The sequence below is a fragment of the Macaca fascicularis genome, chromosome 9 (genome assembly GCF_037993035.2).
Source record: "Macaca fascicularis isolate 582-1 chromosome 9, T2T-MFA8v1.1".
NCBI lineage: Eukaryota > Metazoa > Chordata > Mammalia > Primates > Cercopithecidae > Macaca > Macaca fascicularis.
The window spans coordinates 140132156-140150805 of NC_088383.1; the positions used below are offsets into that span (position 1 = coordinate 140132156).

Consider the following 18650-nt stretch of genomic DNA (forward strand, 5'->3'; position numbering starts at 1 on the left):
AAAAAAGAAAAAAATGAAAGGAAGAAAAATAATGAGAGGGAAGGAAAGGAGAAAAGTCCCTCCCTAAGGAATGTGGGGCCCGGAGCCTGCGGCATGGAGGTGCATGGAAGATTCTGCGCTCTGACACTCTGGCCCCGCACTGTCCCCATGAGATAAAGGCCAGCAAGGCCGGCTTGGGCTCTGGGTTTATCCCCTAAGTGGTATCAGGGTGCTGTAGAGATTGAGGCCTGTGCTGGCACCAAGGTCTGGTCTAGGTGTGGACCCCCTGGGAGGTTCCCCTGGGGCAAGCTCCCTCCCCTCTCTGGGCCTCAGCTTCCTGCAGTGACCTCAGAAGGTCCCTCTGGCTCCACAAGCCTCCTGGGACTTTTCAAATGTGCGGGAATGAATGGGTGAGAACACCCATGTACCCACCTCTAGCTATTGACTTCCCTCTGAGGGAGGCTCCCGACCTGCTGGGCACTGACTGGGTCCCCAGTAGCCCACTCACGCCTCACTCCGGCCAGCCTAGCACAGGTTCTGGAGGAGCTATGGATCCGTGTCAATAGAAGCCACTCTGTTCTGCGTGGAGAAAATTACTCCACACTTCACTCAGCCAGGCACGTTCCATGGGCCAGGCATAGGGCTCAGGGCCTGGGGCCCTGCATGTTGGCAACCCTGGGCAGACCAGGACCCTCCCCAGAAATGTCCCTGAGAAGATGTGCCGGGTCCACTACTCAGCCCAGCCACGTTCATGAGTGTGGGAGCCAAAATGATGGCCCCAAAGATGTCCACGATCCCCAGAACAGGTGTGCATCACCTTACATGGCAAAAGGTCTGTGCAGATGGGATTAGGATCCTGAGGTGGGGGAATAGCCTGGGTCATTCAGGTGGCCCCAAGTGTAATCACAAGGGTCCTTCTAAGAGGAAGGCGGGAAGATCAGTGAGGAAGAGATAGGAAGATGGAGGCAGAGGTGTTTCACACAAACACACTCACAGAGACACACACAAACACACATACACACAGACACACAGAGACACACATGCACACATATACATATACACAGAGACACACACATACAGAGACACACACATCAACACACAGACATACAGAGACACACATGCACACATACACATACACACATGCAGATATACACACATAAACACAGACACACACAGACACACATGCACACATATACACACACACAGGGACGCACATGCACACATATACACATGCACAGAGACACACACATGCAGACACACACATAAACACACACACATACAGACACACAGAGACACACATGTACACGTAGACACACACACAGAGACACACGTGTGCACACACACGGAGAGAGAGAGAGATCAGGAGATGACTCGCCTTGAGGCTCAAGAAAGGAATCACGAGCTCAGGGTTGCAGGGGCCTCTGGAAGATGGAAAAGGCAGGAAATGGACCTCTCCAGAGGCTCCAGAAGGATCCAGCCCTGCCCACACCCTGACTTTAGCTCAGCGAGACCTGTGTCAGACTTCTGACCCTCCCAACTGTAAGATAATCAATGTGTGTTGCTGGAGCCCTGAGTCTGTGGGAGATAAATCAATGGGCTTCCCTGTCGGGGCCACTCTGTCCTGAGTGCCAGCATCTGGGAGCCCTGACCCGAACCCCAAGTGTTGTGCCTGGAGGCCTTGGCCACAGTCAGCCTGGTCATTCATGTGGGAGAATATGACCTGCCCTTCTGCCTGGCAAACTCTGCAGCTCTAACTCTGCCCTTGACCTACCAGGTGACCCTGAGAAGGTCGCCTCCCCTTGCTGGTGGCCTTACGCCCTCAGCCCTTCAGGTGGGGAGTAGAATGGGAATTTGCTTTACCCGAACAGTCCACCCCACTAGGGAAATGGACCAAGATAGAGAGTATCACACTCCCATGCCAGGCCCTGCCCTCAGGGAAGGCAGGCTCACGGGCCCATGGGGCGCTGCCCAGGCCCATGCTGGAGGCTGGAGGATGAGGCTGGCCAACTGCAGCAGACTCCATGCCCAGGTAGTTGGATCCTTTCCTGCTCTCAGATCAGGCAGACCCTTGTTCCAGGAAGCCCAGGTCAGGGATATCTGACCTCTAGGGCCTGCAGGGAGGCTGTGGGTATGCATTTATGGTGCAGAACCCGGCTAGCATAGAAGTTTTTATTGAGTCTAAAGCTGAAGGTTATTACACGGTGCTGTAAATTATGCACAATTCAGCTACTGCATGAGCTCTGCAGACAGTGTGGGCCAAAAGGGAACATAAGCCCAGGGCAGGGACTGACTCCTTTCCTCCAGACGTAGACCTGGTGATGGCCTCCTCCCCAGGTGGACCTGTGAGTGAGTGGGCCACATGCAGAGCCTGTTATTAGCTCCCCGTGAGGCCTGGGCTCTTGAGGAACGGTTAGGACGTGGATGGTTTTACTAGTGTGACACTGGGCTCTGTCTCCCAGCACCCCCCTTGCAAGGAATGCAGTTAGAGTCATTGATGGGACCCTATTGCCAGCAGGAATGTAGGGAGTGAGGAAACCCTGAGCCCACCTCCTCATGCTGTATGTCTCATGCCCGGTGTGTCAGGACCAGAGCAAGCCCAGCTCTGGCCCCACATGGGCTTCAGAAGCTTCCATGACTGGACAGTGGCTGGAAAGGCAGCTCCAAGCCTGAAGCTCCTGGCAGCAAGAGGGCCCATTTCTAACAGTATTGCTTAGAACGTTTTTTCATGATGTTTTGCTGCAACTGGCCTCAGTGGCAAATCCTAGAAGCATCCTTGGCTCTCTGTGTTCCTCGCTAGCCACTTAAGACTTAAAACCTGTTGTGTAGACCCACGAAGGTCTCCTCAGGAGCCTGACCTCACCTGGAGAACAAAGAACAACTCACTGTGACGTGGGTACAGCAGAGAGATCTGTTGACCACCATGTTTCCGGCAGGAGGCCATCCTGCCCCCACGGTTCTATGCACACCAATGATCTGGGCATAGCACCCCAGCCTCCAACAGCCTCACCCAGAGCTGGGGGGATCTGTGTGCTCCTCTAGAGTCACTGAAGTGTGGGGATGCTCAGCCAAGGGCCAGATGCTCACTGAGGCATCTCCAGTTCACTAAGAGCTGCTAGGTGCAATGTCAGGCATTCATACTGCATTCCACAAGCAACAGGGCCATGGGAGAATTATCCGGAAGCCAGAGGTGTTGGGACACAGGCTCAGACTGGCTGAGTAGCCTCATCCAATCCCAACCCTCCCACTGGCTTGGGGAGCTTTCCTAACCTGGGAACTCACCAGCTTTCCTGAACACCTGGGGTGAGTCCTGATGAGGGCCAGAGGACAGGGGGAAGAAGAAGCTGAAAGAGGTGAGAGGATGACCCATTGCATGGCAGGGACCAGTAAGAGCTCTGTTCTGCCCACTGCAGAGTTTAAGGGAAACAGGACTTCAACTTTGGGCCCTGATAGCACATGTGGATCTCCTGTTACCCTGCACTAGGCTGAGGGCAGGTCAATGGCTGTATGAGTCCATTCTAACATTGCTATAAGGATATACCTGAGACTGGGTAATTTATAAAGAAAAGAGGTTTAACTGATTCATAGTTCCTCATGGCTAGGGAGGCCTCAGGAAACTTACAATCATGGCGAAAGACACCTCTTCACAGGGCAGCAGGAGAGAGAATGAGTGCCAGCGGGGGAAGTTCCAGACACTTATAAAACCATCAGATCTCATGAGAACTCACTCACTATCACAAGAACATCATGGGGGAAACCACTTCCATGATTCAATTACCTCCACCTGGTCCCACACTTGACATGTGGGGATTATGGGGATTATGATGAGGTGAGATTTGGGTGGGGACACAGAGCCAAACCATATCATTCTACCACTGGTCTCTCCCAAATCTCATGTTCTTTTCACATTTCAAAACCAATCATGCCTTTCCAACAGTCCTCCAAAGTCTTAATTAATTCCAGCATTAAACCAGAAGTCCAACTCCAAAGTCTCATCTGAGACAAAGCATATCCCTTCCACCTATGAGACTGTAAAATCAAAAGAAAGTTAGTTACTTCCAAGATACAAATGGGGGTACAGGAATTGGATAAATTCTCCCATACTAAATGGGAGACATTGGCTAAAACAAAGAGGCTATAGGCCCCACACAAGTCCAAAATCCAATAGGGCAGTCATTAAGCCTTAAAGTTCCAAAATGATATAATTTGACTCCACATCTCACATCCAAGTCATGCTGATGCAAGAGACATGCTCCCACAGCCTTGGGTAGGTCTTCCCCTATGGCTTTGCGGGGTACAGCCCCCTTCCTGGTTGTTTTCACGGTCTGGTGTTGAGTAATTGTGGCTTTTCCAGGTGCATGGTGCAAGCTGTAGGTGAATCTACCATTCTTGGTTCTGGAGGACAGTGGTCCTCTTCTCACAGCTCCACTAGGCAGTGCCCCAGTAGGGACTCTGTGTGGGGGCTATGACCCCACATTTCCCTTCTTCACTGCCCTAACAGAGGTTCTCCATGAGGGCTCTGCACCTGCAGCAAATTTCTGCCTGGACATCCAGGCATTTCCATACTTCTTCTGAAATCTAGGTGGAGGTTCCCAAACCTCAATTCTCGACTTCTGTGTACCCACAGGCTCAACACGTGAAAGCCACCAAGGCTTGGGGCTTGCACCTTCAGAAGCAATGGCCTCAGATATACCTTTGCCCCTTTTAGCCATGGCTGATGCTGAAGCAGCTAGGAAGCATGGCACCTTGTTCCAAGGCTGCACAGAGCAGGTGGACCCTCCTAGCGCCCTCCAGGCCTGTAATGGCAGGAGTTGCCATGAAGGTCTCTGACATACCCTGGAGACAGTCTTCCCATTGTCTTGATGATTAACATTTGGTTCCTTGTTATTTATGCAAATTTCTGCAGCTGGCTTGAATTTCTCCCCAGAAAATGAGGTTTTCTTTTCTATCACATGGTCAGGCTGCAAATTTTCCAAACTGTTATGCTCTTCCTCCTCTTGACTGCTTTGCCACTTAGAAATTTCTTCCACCAGATACCCTAAATCATCTCTCTCAAGTTCAAAGTTCCACAGACTCTAGGGCAGGGGCAAAGAGCTGCCAGTCTCTGCTAAAGCATAGAAATAGTGACCTCTACTCCAGTTCCCAACAAGTTCCTCATCTCCATCTGTGACCACCTCAGCCTGGACTTCATTATCTATATCACTATCGATGTTTTGGTCAAAGCCCTTCAACAAGTCTCTAGGAAATTCCAAACTTTCCCACATCGTCCAGTCTTCTGAGTCCTCCAAGTCGCTAGGAAGTTTCAAACTTTTCCACATTTTGCTGTCTTCTTCTGGGCCCTCCAAACTGTTCCAGCCTCTTCTGTTACCCATTTCCAAAGTTGCTTCCACATTTTAAGGTATCCTTATAGCAGCACCCCATTCCTGGTAAGAATTTACTGTATTAGTCTATTCTCACAATGCTCTAAGGAAATACCTGAGACTGGGTAATTTATAATGAAAAGAGGTTTAATTGATTCACAGTTCCACATGGCTGGGGAGGCCTCAGGAAACTTACAATCATGGCAGAAGGCACCTCTTCACAGGGTGGCAGGAGAGAGAATGAATGCCAGCAAAGGAAATGTCAGATGCTTATAAAACCATCAGATCTCATGAGAACTCACTCGCTATCATGAGAACAGCATGGGGGAAACTGCCCCCGTGATTCAATTACCTCCACCTGCTCCTGCCCTTGATACATGGGGATTACGGAGATTACAATTCGAGGTGAGATTTGGGAGGGGACACAGAGCCAAACCATATCAGTGGGTCTGGGCGGGTGAATTCATTAAGGGGTCCTGGGCAGGCGTCAGTGTTAGTGGGCCTGGGAAGAGGTGCAGCAGAGTTGAGAGTCCCACTGAAGACTCCCAGACACTAGGCTGAGTGGTGTATGAGGATGCTAGGTGTATGGCCTCTTCTAGCAGAGGGAGGAAAGGACAGGGCTGCCTGGCTTAGTCTCATCTCCTGTCAGGGCAGCAGGACCCACCTGAATTTCCCCGGATGTCCTACTTTCCACAGAAAACCAAAGCACATTCACCAAAGGCCAGGGCAGTGTGAGGAAGCTGGATTCCCTTGCTCCTCTGCTGGGCCACTCACCCTAAGCCCCATGTGCTCATTCCCTAGAGAATCAAATGCACTGAGACCCTAGAAACCTGTGTTCCAGAGTCCTGGTGGAATGCTCCAGGCAGCCCTATCCACTGGGCCTCATCATTTTCTCATCGACTTTCTGAGGGATTTTCCCAGCTGGCCTCCAGCTTTGCTGTTAACTTAAGAAAGAGCTTTACATTTGGGGACTTATATTTATTCAGCCAAATTTTCCCCAGATCCTAGGCCAGCGTTTGTTGTAAGTGCAGTGCCTAGGGATGCACTGACTCTAGGTCCCTGGTTTTCAGATGCAGAGACGCCCAAGGTGCATCCCCATGCTGGGAGCAGCTAGCACAGCATCCTGGAATGCCCCAAAGTGTGAGGAAACAGCTCCCAATTCCCAGCGAGGAGTGGAGCTAATTAGGACTTGGTAAGAGATTACACCCAGGAGGAGGCCGAGCGATGGCAACTAACACGCCACCCATTTATATCCAGGCCACAAAAAGCCCAGCTCCTGAGCCCTGGGGAAATGCATGGAGTTGAACCAGAGCGGGTAGCTGGTAAATAAACGCAGTTCCCCCGGAGAAATCCACCCATCCACTCGTTACGGTTGGCTTCCACTAGACAGAGCCAGCTGTAACACGCGGAATTGATTTTATGTACCATTTTATGCCCATTCTAAGTAATATGCATGTGTTCCCCTCCTTTAATCACACTTTATAATTTCTGGATACCTGCCATATTCCCTTTTCTCTCTAACTGTCCCCATATCCCAGAGGATATAGTTAGTGCATCAGAGTTATTTAAGTCTGGTTCAGTACATCCACACCAAGCAGCCGCAATACCTGAAGACCTGGGTTTCACTGAACGAACACTGAGGTTGTTGCTTTGTCATATGAAAGGATTCCCACACTCATCCTGCAAATAGCAGGACCCCAAGCTTCAAAATCAGCTGGCTGGTGGGGAGGGAATGCATCCCTCCCAGTCCCCCACTCCACAGAGGCTCTCCCTGTCTCCATCTATCTTTCATCCCTGAGTGCCCTGTGCCAGGAGCATCCTTGGGGATGGACAGAGCCACACACACAGGGCTGAGCTCTCAGAATGAAAGGGCTGCGCCCAGTGCCCTTTGCCATCTTCTCTCCCTCTCCTAGTCCCTCCCCACCTTTTCTGGGGTTTTGTATCTGGGAAGGGCCTGACCTGGGCAGGACTGAGTGGCCCCGGCCCATCCACCTGGCAGCTGCGTGAGGAACTAGGGCTTATAAGGACTTCAGGAGGAGTGTGTGGAGACCTCCCTCCCGCCTTTCTTCCCTCCTGAGTAGGTTCTCCAGCCCAGCTGTGTCTGGTCATGGTTCCCACCACCACCAACCCTTAATTTGAGAAGAAGGTACAGATATGCAAGACAAGGACACAAACATGCACAGATGTGCTGTTCTGGGGCCGCAGGGGCAGCCTGGGCCGGGCACCTGCCAAGTGACCATGTGGCCTCTCCGCTTCAGGCCATGGGTCGTCTCGCTATCCTTTCTCGAAAGTTGATCCGGCTTGTGACGTTCTAGACAGAAGGTGCTCCAGGCGCTGGTGCCTGCGGCACGGTGAGTCCAGGAGCCTGGGGACACGACCTCAGCCTCCCAAGAGCACAGGCTTCCCTACTTCCTCCTTTGAGGTAAAAAGACACCAGGAAATAGCACCAGAGAGAGGCTGGAAGTGAGATGGCGGACAAGCTGGGTGAGGACGTCCCTGCACTGCACCAACAACGGTGGCTTCTTGGCTGAAAACAAAATTCCCCTTGCCCTGGGCTTAGGTGTCTGTGCTCCTAAAGGCATCACTGTTAACTTCTTGGCATAACTCTTAAAAGATTTTACCAATCCATCTTTAGTTATTTCACATAAACGGATTTTGTCATTGTTAAATAATGAGCCACAGGGAAAGACCATTATTCCATAGTCATGTTGAGCCGAGGCCACTCGGGGCCCTGCCAGCTCTGTCCAGCCTTGCAGCGCAGACGCAAACCCCCGGAGTCTTGCCGGGAGGGCAGCCTCTGGTCCAGACAGCCTCTGAGAACACAGGTTTCTGCCGAGAGCTGGGCTCTACCCGGGCTGGGGGCTGCCAAGAGAGCCGGTCTTTATGGAGCTGGAAAGGGGTGTCACCCTGCTCTTGCACCCAGCAGAGTCCCAGCTTTCTTTAAACCCAGGGACTCATCCGATTTCTGATCTCCCCACCAGTCGCCAGTCGAAGATGGATAAAACTACTACCTGCCCCATAGAGGCAGCGGGCTGACAGCACGTCCGGGAGTCGGTGGCTGCCTGGGGATGAAAGCAAGGTAGCCTGAGGACCAGGGAAAATCAGCCCAGAGGGAACTGGAGGTGGCACTGCCCATGGCCCACCCCCCACTCCATGAGCTGCTCCCTCCAGACCTCTCAAATGTGAGCTAAATGGCAGCTTCCCCGCCGACTCCTCCTCCCTCACTAAACCACACTGACATTTACTTCAACATTAGAGTCCCTTCCTCGACAAGTGACACCTCCTGTCCCTTCTCTGACATAATAAAAGACTCAATTATGCAAAAGGGCTGAAGTGACATTTGGTTTCTCTTAAGTACTACTCAGTCAAGGAAGACCGACGCGATGTCCCTCAGCCTAGCGAGTGCAACCGCAAGTCAGGGGACAGTGCACCGGAGAAACTGACTCAGTCTGATGTGACCGAGCCCCGCATCTCTCTTAATCACCATAATTTCTAATCACCTTTTTCTTCGTGAACACCATCCAAATGTATGATGTCTTGGGAAACTTTTCCTTTCTTTTTGGAAAAGTTCTACCAACTTCATCTCAGAACATGATTTTGATACTAGTTTTTCAAAAGTCAAACATGCTCAATACCTGTATTTAGAAAATCCAGATAAACAATTTTTAAATATCATGCCCAATAAATAATTATGAACTAATACAAAAAGATGTTACCCACAGGTACTGAAATATAAAATGAAGTCAGAATTAAGGACAAGTCATTAGCGTAAAATCAGGAGAACCAAAGCGTATCCCTGGGATTTGAAAATACAAAACAGCCCTTTGAAAGATGCTCACACCTACAACAGTTCACAAATCACATTTCTAGGAGGGTGTCTGCCCGCGGCTCTTACCTCTCCAAGGCAGAAATGCAGAATCAGCCGCTGGCTTTTGGACTGGACACATTTACTAACATCAGAGGAATGCACCATACTCACTTTGACAATGTGCCCCGTACTTCTTACCTTTCAATGACTTTTGCCTCTTAGGATAAAATGTGAATCAGCTTTGCTAGAAAGTGGTGCCTTCTGACACTGTCAGCTTCCTAAAGTGCACTTTCATACCTTTCCAAGCCATCTTAGAAAGAACTTTGATCTGTGCTACTAACAGACCATGACATAAGACCTGCAGTGTAGCAATCTGCATTTTTTAGGAAATAATATAATGTTAAAACCAATATTTAATATATAGTTTTTAATTTTTACAAAAAATAGCTAACTACTTGTAAATCTATAGTCTTTTAAATAATTTTAAGATGCTGATTAATCCTAGTTTTTGACATTTATTGTCATTTAACCCAAAAGCTATGGATTTTACACTTTGTCGAGCAATTACTATTGAAATTTTCCCATGTCATCAACTCTCTAAAAACCTTTTTACTGCCAGTAAGTGGGAGTGGTTTAATTCCCTCAAAATTACTATTTGTGTCTAAAGCCAAATCGCAAAAAAAGAAGATATAGAAATTCCTAAGGAGACTAATATAATGCTATTCTACTGTTAACACGCCGGAACGTTTAAAGAAGATTTGAAAAAAAAGTAATTCAAATTCCATTGCAACTATTACCATGACACCTTCTCTAGAGGAGGATCGGATTTCACCTTGTATGAAAGTAAATGCATGGTCTTCATTTCCTTTATCCTCCTTAAAATACCATGCCAGGGACATGGTATCCTTGAAACTACCCAGCAGGAGAATGCGGAATAGGTTTTCAGATAGCAGAGTTGGCTACAGAAGTTACTATGAACTTCGACACCAATTTTAATGGTTAAACTGGCCCAGGCCGTTAGACAAGAGTGGGTAGATGGCCCTTCATTTTTATTCCGGTCAGGGTGTTAATTTTCCATTTCTCAAGAGCTTAGCATTACATTAATGCCTTCAAGGAGGCCCTGCGTCTGGCCACTTCTCGGCAGTGAGAAGAGCAGAGAGAATCCCACATAGTTAAGAATAGCTAAGGATGCCGCCCGTCTACTGCTGGCATTCCGTATAGATTCACTGAGCTCTAGCAGGGGGCATCAGCTCCTGCAGGGAACTGGAGAAACATCACCCTCTGCTCTCATCACTTTTAAACCAGTTTCTACCACCTCATTGCTTTCTAAGATGCTTTCCCCAGAGCAGACGCAAATCAGAAAAACGCTGGAGGAGTTTCACCTTTGAAAGTGAGTTTCTTCCCTGTAACTGCACAGAGGAGATGGAGGGTCTTATTCACTCTGCTGTCTTCTCAAACACTCCATTTCTCAGCCCCCGTTTTATTCAAAATGTATTTAATAACTACATGAAAAAGTTAACCAAGAGTAAGACTAATTTGATTTTTGTTGCAGATGTGTTGAGTGGATTCCAAAACTCCTTACCTCCTTATCATCCCAATTCCAGCTGCCCCCAGATGGCTCTGTGATATGCAAGAGGAACTCTTTCTGAGAATACTTTAGCCCAGTCTGCTTGGCTGGTCCACCTATGTGGAACCTTCTAGAAGCCAGGTTTCCTTAGGAGAAGGTTGAGGTCTATACTTACGTAGACAGCGGAGCTAATTCTGGGATCTGGCCTGAGCTGGCAGCCTGGACCACCACCCCTGCCTGGCTGAAGGTGGCCTGGTCTCTGACTGCCAAGTGGACCATTGCAAAGAGGATGCGCGGTCACGGGACAGACAGAAGGAGACTCCCTGAGACACGGGCAGCAAGCTCTGGGCTTGGCCATGAGAGGGAGGAGAGTCACCTGGAGCCATCGGAACTTCCTCCGCTGCCGTGCCTGCTAACCCCGCCACCAGTTCAACTGACAGTGCCGGTGGGGTCCCCCAGGTGACCGTGAACTGGCCTTCTAAGACCTGACCCCTGCCCACCATCCTTCCCACCTACTTCCACTGCAGCCCCAAACCCCAAGCACAAGACCTTTTCCTGCTTTACACTCGGCCAAGATGACCTTCTGCGGGGCAGGCAGGTTCTCACTCGCGGTTGGGGGCCTCAGCAAGAAAAGGGGCAGTGCGTCCTGGGGAAAGGGCTGTTTCTGTCAGCTCAGGGCAAACAGGCAAACTACACTGTGCCCTGCCAGCCATGTGCCAGAGCCTTACAGAGCACTGTGGGCTTGACCTCTCAGTCTAAGCGTTCGGTAGCTGAGATGAAGACCAAGGAGCTCATCTATTTGGGCAGGGATGGGCTGTTGTGCTTCTGGTAGAAGCTGTCACTGGGGCCTCTCCCCAATGCCTCCTTAGTCCTGGGGGCTCTGCCAAGCTCCTGCTGAGACCCCCTGTGGTCTTCTTAGAAAGTTCAAGGCGGCCACAGTGTCTGAGACATTCTCTGTCTGGGCGAAGACACCCTTTCTAAGCATGGGTTGTTTCAAATGGGTGAGGGAAAATGAGACAGATGACAGAGCCCCACTCCTGTCCCTGGAGCTCCCAGTGTGTCTCCGTGAGACCCTGGCTGACTCCGGGGAAAGGCTGACTGCTAGCAAATCTCTATAAGCAAGACAGCAGCAGATAATTCAGCTAATCAAGTGAAATAGGCATAGACCCACCCCCCAACCCCACCCCACAGTGGAGACAGCTTTTCCTAGACGCAGGTTGCAGTGTGAGGAGAGAGTGCTGTTCCCAGGCCTGTGTGCATCATGCTGACATGAGTGAGGATGTCACATCACGAGGCACACAAAGTCCTCCTTGACAGAGCACATGGCCACGGGAGAAGCTGAGATCTGGAGTGACCCCCTCACTCTGCAATGTCGAGGGTGCCTCCACTTTTAAGGATACGTGCCAACCCACTCTCTGAGGTCTGATGGCGGTCTGCCAATACATCCGTATTCCAACAGCTGCTCAAACAAGCCTAGGCTCTCTCTCCATTCAGGTGGGGCTGAGGTTAGACTAAACATGAAACGAGACATGCAGTGAAGCATCAGCTACCTCTCCATCCTTCTATGATACTGCACAGGTCCCAGCAGGCAAAGCCTAGATCTGATTCAAGCAGTGTGCTCCCAGCGTGAAGCTTCTCCGTCCACTCGCAGGTGTTCGCTCCTCTTGTAACACAGGAGGCGCCCCCTGGGGCTCCTTGGATATTTCCCTCTTGCCCTCATGCTTGCCAGTTAAAGATGACATGGCCAGGAACCCACACTGCACCTCCGCCGTAGTGGCACCAGTCACTGTGCAGACCAGGAAGGCCTGTAGGTCCCGTGGGACCTTGGCCGTCCTTCCTCTGTGATCCCAGGCCCAAGTCCTCACCTACCTTTCCTCAAGCCCGTGGCCCTACACCCCGCCACTCCCTCTGACCGCAGCCGCCCTTACCTCCCATCCCCAGCACCCCCCATTCATTCCCTCATCTGCAAGTACCCCGGGCTTAGCTGCTCCACGCTCAGAAACCCACGAGGACCCGCTAAGTCCTCGTCCTGCGTGGGGTCCGCCCTCCCATGTGGACCAAGCTCCCTCGTTCTGCTCCTGTGCCGAACCTCTACTGCCGCAGGGATAGTGTGCTTTCAGGTGTGATCACACAGCAACCAACAGACTCCCCTACCTATCGACGATTCATCGGCAAAGACCCACGACTGGGAGGGGAGTGCAGCAGCCAGGGAACCGTTCTGATTTGCTGGATCCCACGAAGCCTTGCTCATGGTAACACAATGTCGCTGGAGAAGAAAGCCGCAGCTTTCACAGTGAGAAGGCTCTAGTGCTCAAGGTCAAGTCTTCCGGATCCCTGCAACCCCCCAGGGGAGCCTGGCGGAAGCTGTGTGAGGATTCCACAGGGTCTCGGGGAATGTTTCCCAATCCCGCAGTGCAATGTGCAGCAGTTTGCCTGCCTTGGAGACATCGGAGAGTTTGCCTGTAGAAGCTCTCAAACAGTTTGTGGCATCGTCAAATGGACGTGCAGTCATGTGCCGCACAGTGACATTTCTTTCAGCCACAGACCGACAACACATACCATGGTGGTCCCGTCCGATTATAATACCGAATTTTACCATACCCTCTCTACGTTGGGATGTGTTTAGACACACACATCTCCACCACCGTGTCACAACTGCCTCCATGCAGTCAGCACCACACGGTCTGCAGCCTGGGAGCCACGGACTACGCCATGCAGCCTGGGCTTGCGGGAGTCCATGCCACCAGGCCCGTGTGAGAGTACCCTGTGATGTGCACAAAAGGATGTCAGATGCCACTGCCCGAGGATGCGTTTCCAGAACATAGCCCTGTCATTAAGCAGCACAGGGATGTATATGGTCTTTGTTCCAGATGATTCCTGACACAGAGCTTCCCAAACTCTTCGAATTTCCTGAGCAAGGACAAGTCCCTGACCATGCCTGAGGCTGCACAAGGAAATGATTTCAGGACGCCTGAGCTGTGACCATGCCTGAGGCTGCACAAGGAAATGATTTCAGGACGCCTGAGCAGCTTCAGGGAGGGTGCTGGTCTCCAGAGACACCAACCGCGCGACCGAACGGTTGCCACTTTCCGCCCTGCCCAACCCTCTGAGTCCTCTCACTTGGCCGATGATTTCATCAGTCATGCCTGTGTAGTTACATCTCTGCTAAAGTTCTAAAACAATGAGGTTCCGAGCGTTTCCAGGCTGGTGAACGCTGCAGCACTGGGAGGGTGGCTCGGGGGAGGCCCAGAAGCTCAGTCAGGTCCATACCTTACCCTGAGCACTGCTTCCACTGGCTGCTCCTGAATGGTATCCTTGATAAGACAAATGTAATGCCAACTAAAGTGCTTCCTGAGTTCTGCGAGTTGTCCTAGCAAATCACCACTGAAGTGGAGAGGAAGTCATGGGAACCCCAAATCTGTGGTCAGCTGGGCAGATGTATGGGCAGCTGGGGGACCCCATTTGCAGCCAATGTCTAAAGCAGGGCAGCCTGAGGGACTGAGCCCCAGCCTGTGGGGTTTGACACTAACTCCCACTAATTAGCATCAGAATTGACTTAAATTGTAAGGGTTGGAGAATGGGTGGTTGGAAAACAGCACAATATTAGTACAAGGAGGCCTTATCCCGAGGCACTCCCAGGGTGCAGAGGAGCTTTAGCTACAAATGGAAGGCTGGAGGCGCTGGGTGCCTGCCACCGACACTGACCATGGCATACAAGGCAGGGGTGCCAGTTTGTCCAGATTGGAACCAAGTTCACCCTAAAAATCAGAGGGTCAGGGGACAGCACAGCAGGCCCGGTCATCAGGGACATGCTCACTCACTATGCAAGGCTGGTAGGGGCCCTGCGCTCCTTAGCTGGCTGCTTTCTGTACCTGGCTGGCACATTGAGCTGACACAAGTGGTTGCTATTTCTGTTCTTTAAATTAGCTGTTCCTCCCAGCTGTATACTGCACTCTCATCTTCAGGCTTTAAACTTAATTTTTACTGTAATAACCTTTTATTCTGCTTCCAAATGACTCCATTATAAAAGGGCATTTTAAAAAACCAAAGACTGTGGCTCCCTCGTGGAGGGTGTCTGGAGCGTGGCATACTCCGAGAGCAGGCAGCCACGCAGGGCGACAGAGAGAACAGCCACGTCTTTAATTAATAGCCATTCGGTTACGATTCTTCTTGGAGTGGAGGGAAAACAGATCTTTTGAAGTGTAAGGCATGCTACACTTTCTTCAGCCACTGCCTTTCGCTGATAGACATGCAACAGCATTATCATTTTAATACATATGCACAAATAGATCAGAGCAGGATAGTTCACCACTTAAATGCTATGTTTTTCTTTCTGCAGAATGTGACCACAGTGCAGAATTATACCTGCCAGGAGCTGCAAGTTCATTTTTTTAAGGCACAGGATGCCTGAGAAACATGCAGTGTCTCTTTGGTGACATCGGACAAATGCCAGGACCAGACAACGCCATTGCTAGTGGCTCTTGGGCTTTGGGGTGTCTTACCAGGGGGATCCGGGCACTGGGGTGGAGGCCACTGGCCTGTTGCCTCTGGCTGTGCTGTCCTCTCCTCCCCCCAGCATCGGTGGAGGTTCCTTTCAACAGAACGAGACAGGAGAGTGACTTTTAATTTTAAACACTCATCTTCAATTACAAGCACGGAAGGGAGGAATAAACAAATCTCCTGCAGGCAGGCTGCTTATAGTAGCCCCGAGATAATGACCTCAGCACAGCAGTGCCTGGGCTGGGAGGTTCTGCCAGGAACACGGAACAGTGCAGAGCAGACTGGGTAGAATCACCCGGACAAAGGCACCCCTCATTGTCCCAAGCTGTCTAAGCTGCCTGCTTTTCCAGAAGCAGAGATGGTCAGAGGCAGCCAAGAGAGGGCATCTGAGGTCTGATGTCTTGGGACAGAAAATCTCACTGGCTTCATCCCCAGAAATGAGCTGACCCGGCAGTGGGAGTCACTGTGCCATGAAAACAACAGCATTTAGTGGCAGAGAGCCTCAAAGCTGGGGTTGCCACATCCTGGTCCCATTAAGTCAGGAGGAAGCAACAAACCCATATTCCTCAATAATGACTCTGCCACACAGAGTGCGGTTCCTTCCCAGGCTCCCGCCTTTCCTGACCATCCAGCTGGGGGCAGGGCTCATGGGGGCTGTTTTGCATCCTGGGGATGATTCTGATTCTGATGCTTGGTTGGTCCACGTTTCCATTAAGAAGTAAGAATGTTTGAAATGCCGGGCGCAGTGGCTCACGCCTGTAATCCCAGCACTTTGGGAGGCTGAGGTGGGCAGATCATGAGGTCAAGAGATCCAGATCATCCTGACCAACATGGTGAAACCCCGTCTTTACTAAAAATACAAAAATTAGCTGGGTGTGGTGTGCGCACCTGTAGTCCCAGGTACTCGGAAGACTGAGGCAGGAGAATCGCTTGAACCTGGGAGGCGGAGGTTGCAGTGAGCCGAGATCGTGCCACTACTGCACTCCAGCCTGGATGACAGAGTAAGACTCTGTCTCAAAAAAAAAAAAAAAAAAAGAAAGAAAGAAAGAAAATTTATCACCTAGAATAAAATGAAGATTTATGTCCTAAAATTAAAAAGAGAGAAAAATAAGCTATGGTTGGGACACTTGATCAGTATTCACTAGGAATAAAATTTGGAGAAAAATAAAAGTTGCTTGAGATTTAAAAATACGGTCCATCATAACTCTCACATAAACAGAGGCCCACAATTCAGATGAATTCCTTTAGCCATATTGATGTATGACAGACAGCAGATCTTACTGGGCAGAAAGAACCAAATTATTGCCGGTAGAACCATATATCACAAAGAGAAATAAAAAAAAAAAAATAAGGAGGTATCAGCACAATCTTCGAAGGCTGTAAGAAAGAAATGAATTCACATGAAGTATAATAAATTCTCATGTGAGAAACTTTTTCCTTTTTTCCTCTTCCAGCTGTTTCCATGGTTTTAATCTCAAACTTCGAATGCTCTGATAGATTATGTCCTCTCTCTGGGAAAATTAGGTGGGATTAAAAGATACCAACGCCTTATTCAAAGCAGCAATCTGGTTCTGAGCTGAGAATGTCAGGTGTAATTAGAATACTCGATTCATCAAAAAAATGGCAAATCATCCTAAAAGTTTAGCATCTCTGTTTCTACCGTTGTTGATATTGGCACTTTATGAGGTAGTGGAGGTGGGAAGATGATTAACCATTCGACCAACCAAAACTAAATGAAGTCAATGCTCCAAAGTCCTCCTGGGGAGCTCCCAGTGCAACATCAGCCATGCTTAGGAGGCTGGGGATGCTGTGGCAAAGCCCAGCACATGTGGGTCCCTGAGGGCTGCGCTGGGCCAGGGCCCATCTGCACTATGTCAGCTGCTTTCAAACAGAGTGCTTAGGAAGGAAAGTGCTAAATTACGGAGGCACAGAAACATAAGATTAGAACAAAAATTAAAAGAATCTCGAGGGTCTATAAGAGACAATGGTGAGATAAAGCCCAAACGAGTAAGTCTCTCTAATGTGACAGTTTGGTAGAACCATGGAAAACAGAGTGAAGTTGTGTCTTGGTGACCGAGTTATCCAGAGTGAGTGGCCCATGTTGAGAGATGCCAGCCCAGAAGGGAGGACAAGAAACACGGAGATTAAAGCGCTCAGCCAGAAGCATCTTGCACGGTCTCCAGCGTGAGGGTGAACCTGGGAAGGGCATCTTCTCGAACATCATGCAAGGGACTACAGGAAGAAAGGAGTGGTCTGTTTCATGTACGTTCATCCTGGCATTTTGGTATTTTACACATGATTTGTAATGTATATTATAACATTATCCTTAAGTTTGTAAGTTTATGAATAAAATTTTTATAGATTTTCTAGTAGCACGAAAAACCTTCGTTTCTTGTGAGAAAATAAGGTCAGGATAACTAATTGCCATAACGGAGCATTCAGAAACACTTGTCTCAAAAAATATATATTAAGACTAGAGCTTATATTACCAATCCAATTAGAAAAACTAGGGGGGACTTCATTATGAAGTTAATTGAACAACAGAAACTCACCAAGAAGTCTGTGAGTGGTAGATTACCTCAGCTAATTATTCAAGCAAATAGAGTAGGATGTAATTTGTGATGGGGACTAACGTTTAAATTTGGCAAGGCTGGGGTTCTCTACTGCTAATTACCGAGGTCTTCTCCATGAGATGCATGCTGGTTATGATTTCCTGTTGGCGATAAAAACAGCTAATCATGGTATAAAACTCTTGTCCCACGCTGAAGTCATAAAAGTGAATTAGACTCGAAGAACTGCGTGATGGAGAAAGGAGTTATTTAAGGCACTAGAAAGGCTATCTGTGTAATTAACATGTAATTCTGGCCTGGATGTTAATCTGGAAAAATCGGAAAAATCATACCTCAGAGGGCAAAAGTTTAATTTGCACTAACATGTGTGATCAATTTTCACCACTGAACACCCGCACCGATGACTGAGGAGGAGACGTGAACAACAGGGCGACTACATCCTGCAAGAACTCAGAGGAGACACGGAAGCAAAACCAGGGAGAACAGAAAGCTCGCAGTGTGACTTCAGGCAGAGAAATACCTTGGAAAGGTGAAGTAAGAGAGAACGTTGACAAGTAACTGAGTCCCACCAGCATCTTCAGTGTATTTGACAGATGAGAGCAAATTAAGTGTGATTTGTGATTTTGAAATGCAGTAATAAAAGTGACTCCCTTGGGTTATTGAGAGGAAGGACTGTACTATTAAAAACATGAAATGCTTCAAATGCACTGTCCTGGTCAGTCTTTAAAATGCCATTTGGCAAACCAGTGAAGAGAAAGACCTGAAATTAGGGTGAGAGCGTTGGCTTTTCTTTCCTCTTGCCTAAGTGCTGTCTGAGTTTGACTAACTTGTGTGTCTTCTCTTCCTTCTGAAAATGGACAAAGTTCAAA

The 18650-nt window shown here is 49.4% G+C and overlaps 1 protein-coding gene across 2 annotated transcripts in view; it reads right to left on the reverse strand.

Annotated features, from left to right (window-relative positions):
- Window positions 1–18650, reverse strand: part of TCERG1L (transcription elongation regulator 1 like) — a 232072-nt gene that overhangs the window by 57159 nt on the left and 156263 nt on the right. For both annotated transcript variants that reach the window (XM_065521620.1, XM_045361756.2), the window contains one exon: window positions 15214–15302. In XM_065521620.1, the coding sequence (XP_065377692.1) occupies window positions 15214–15302 (89 nt within the window). The remainder of the gene's footprint in view (window positions 1–15213; window positions 15303–18650) is intronic.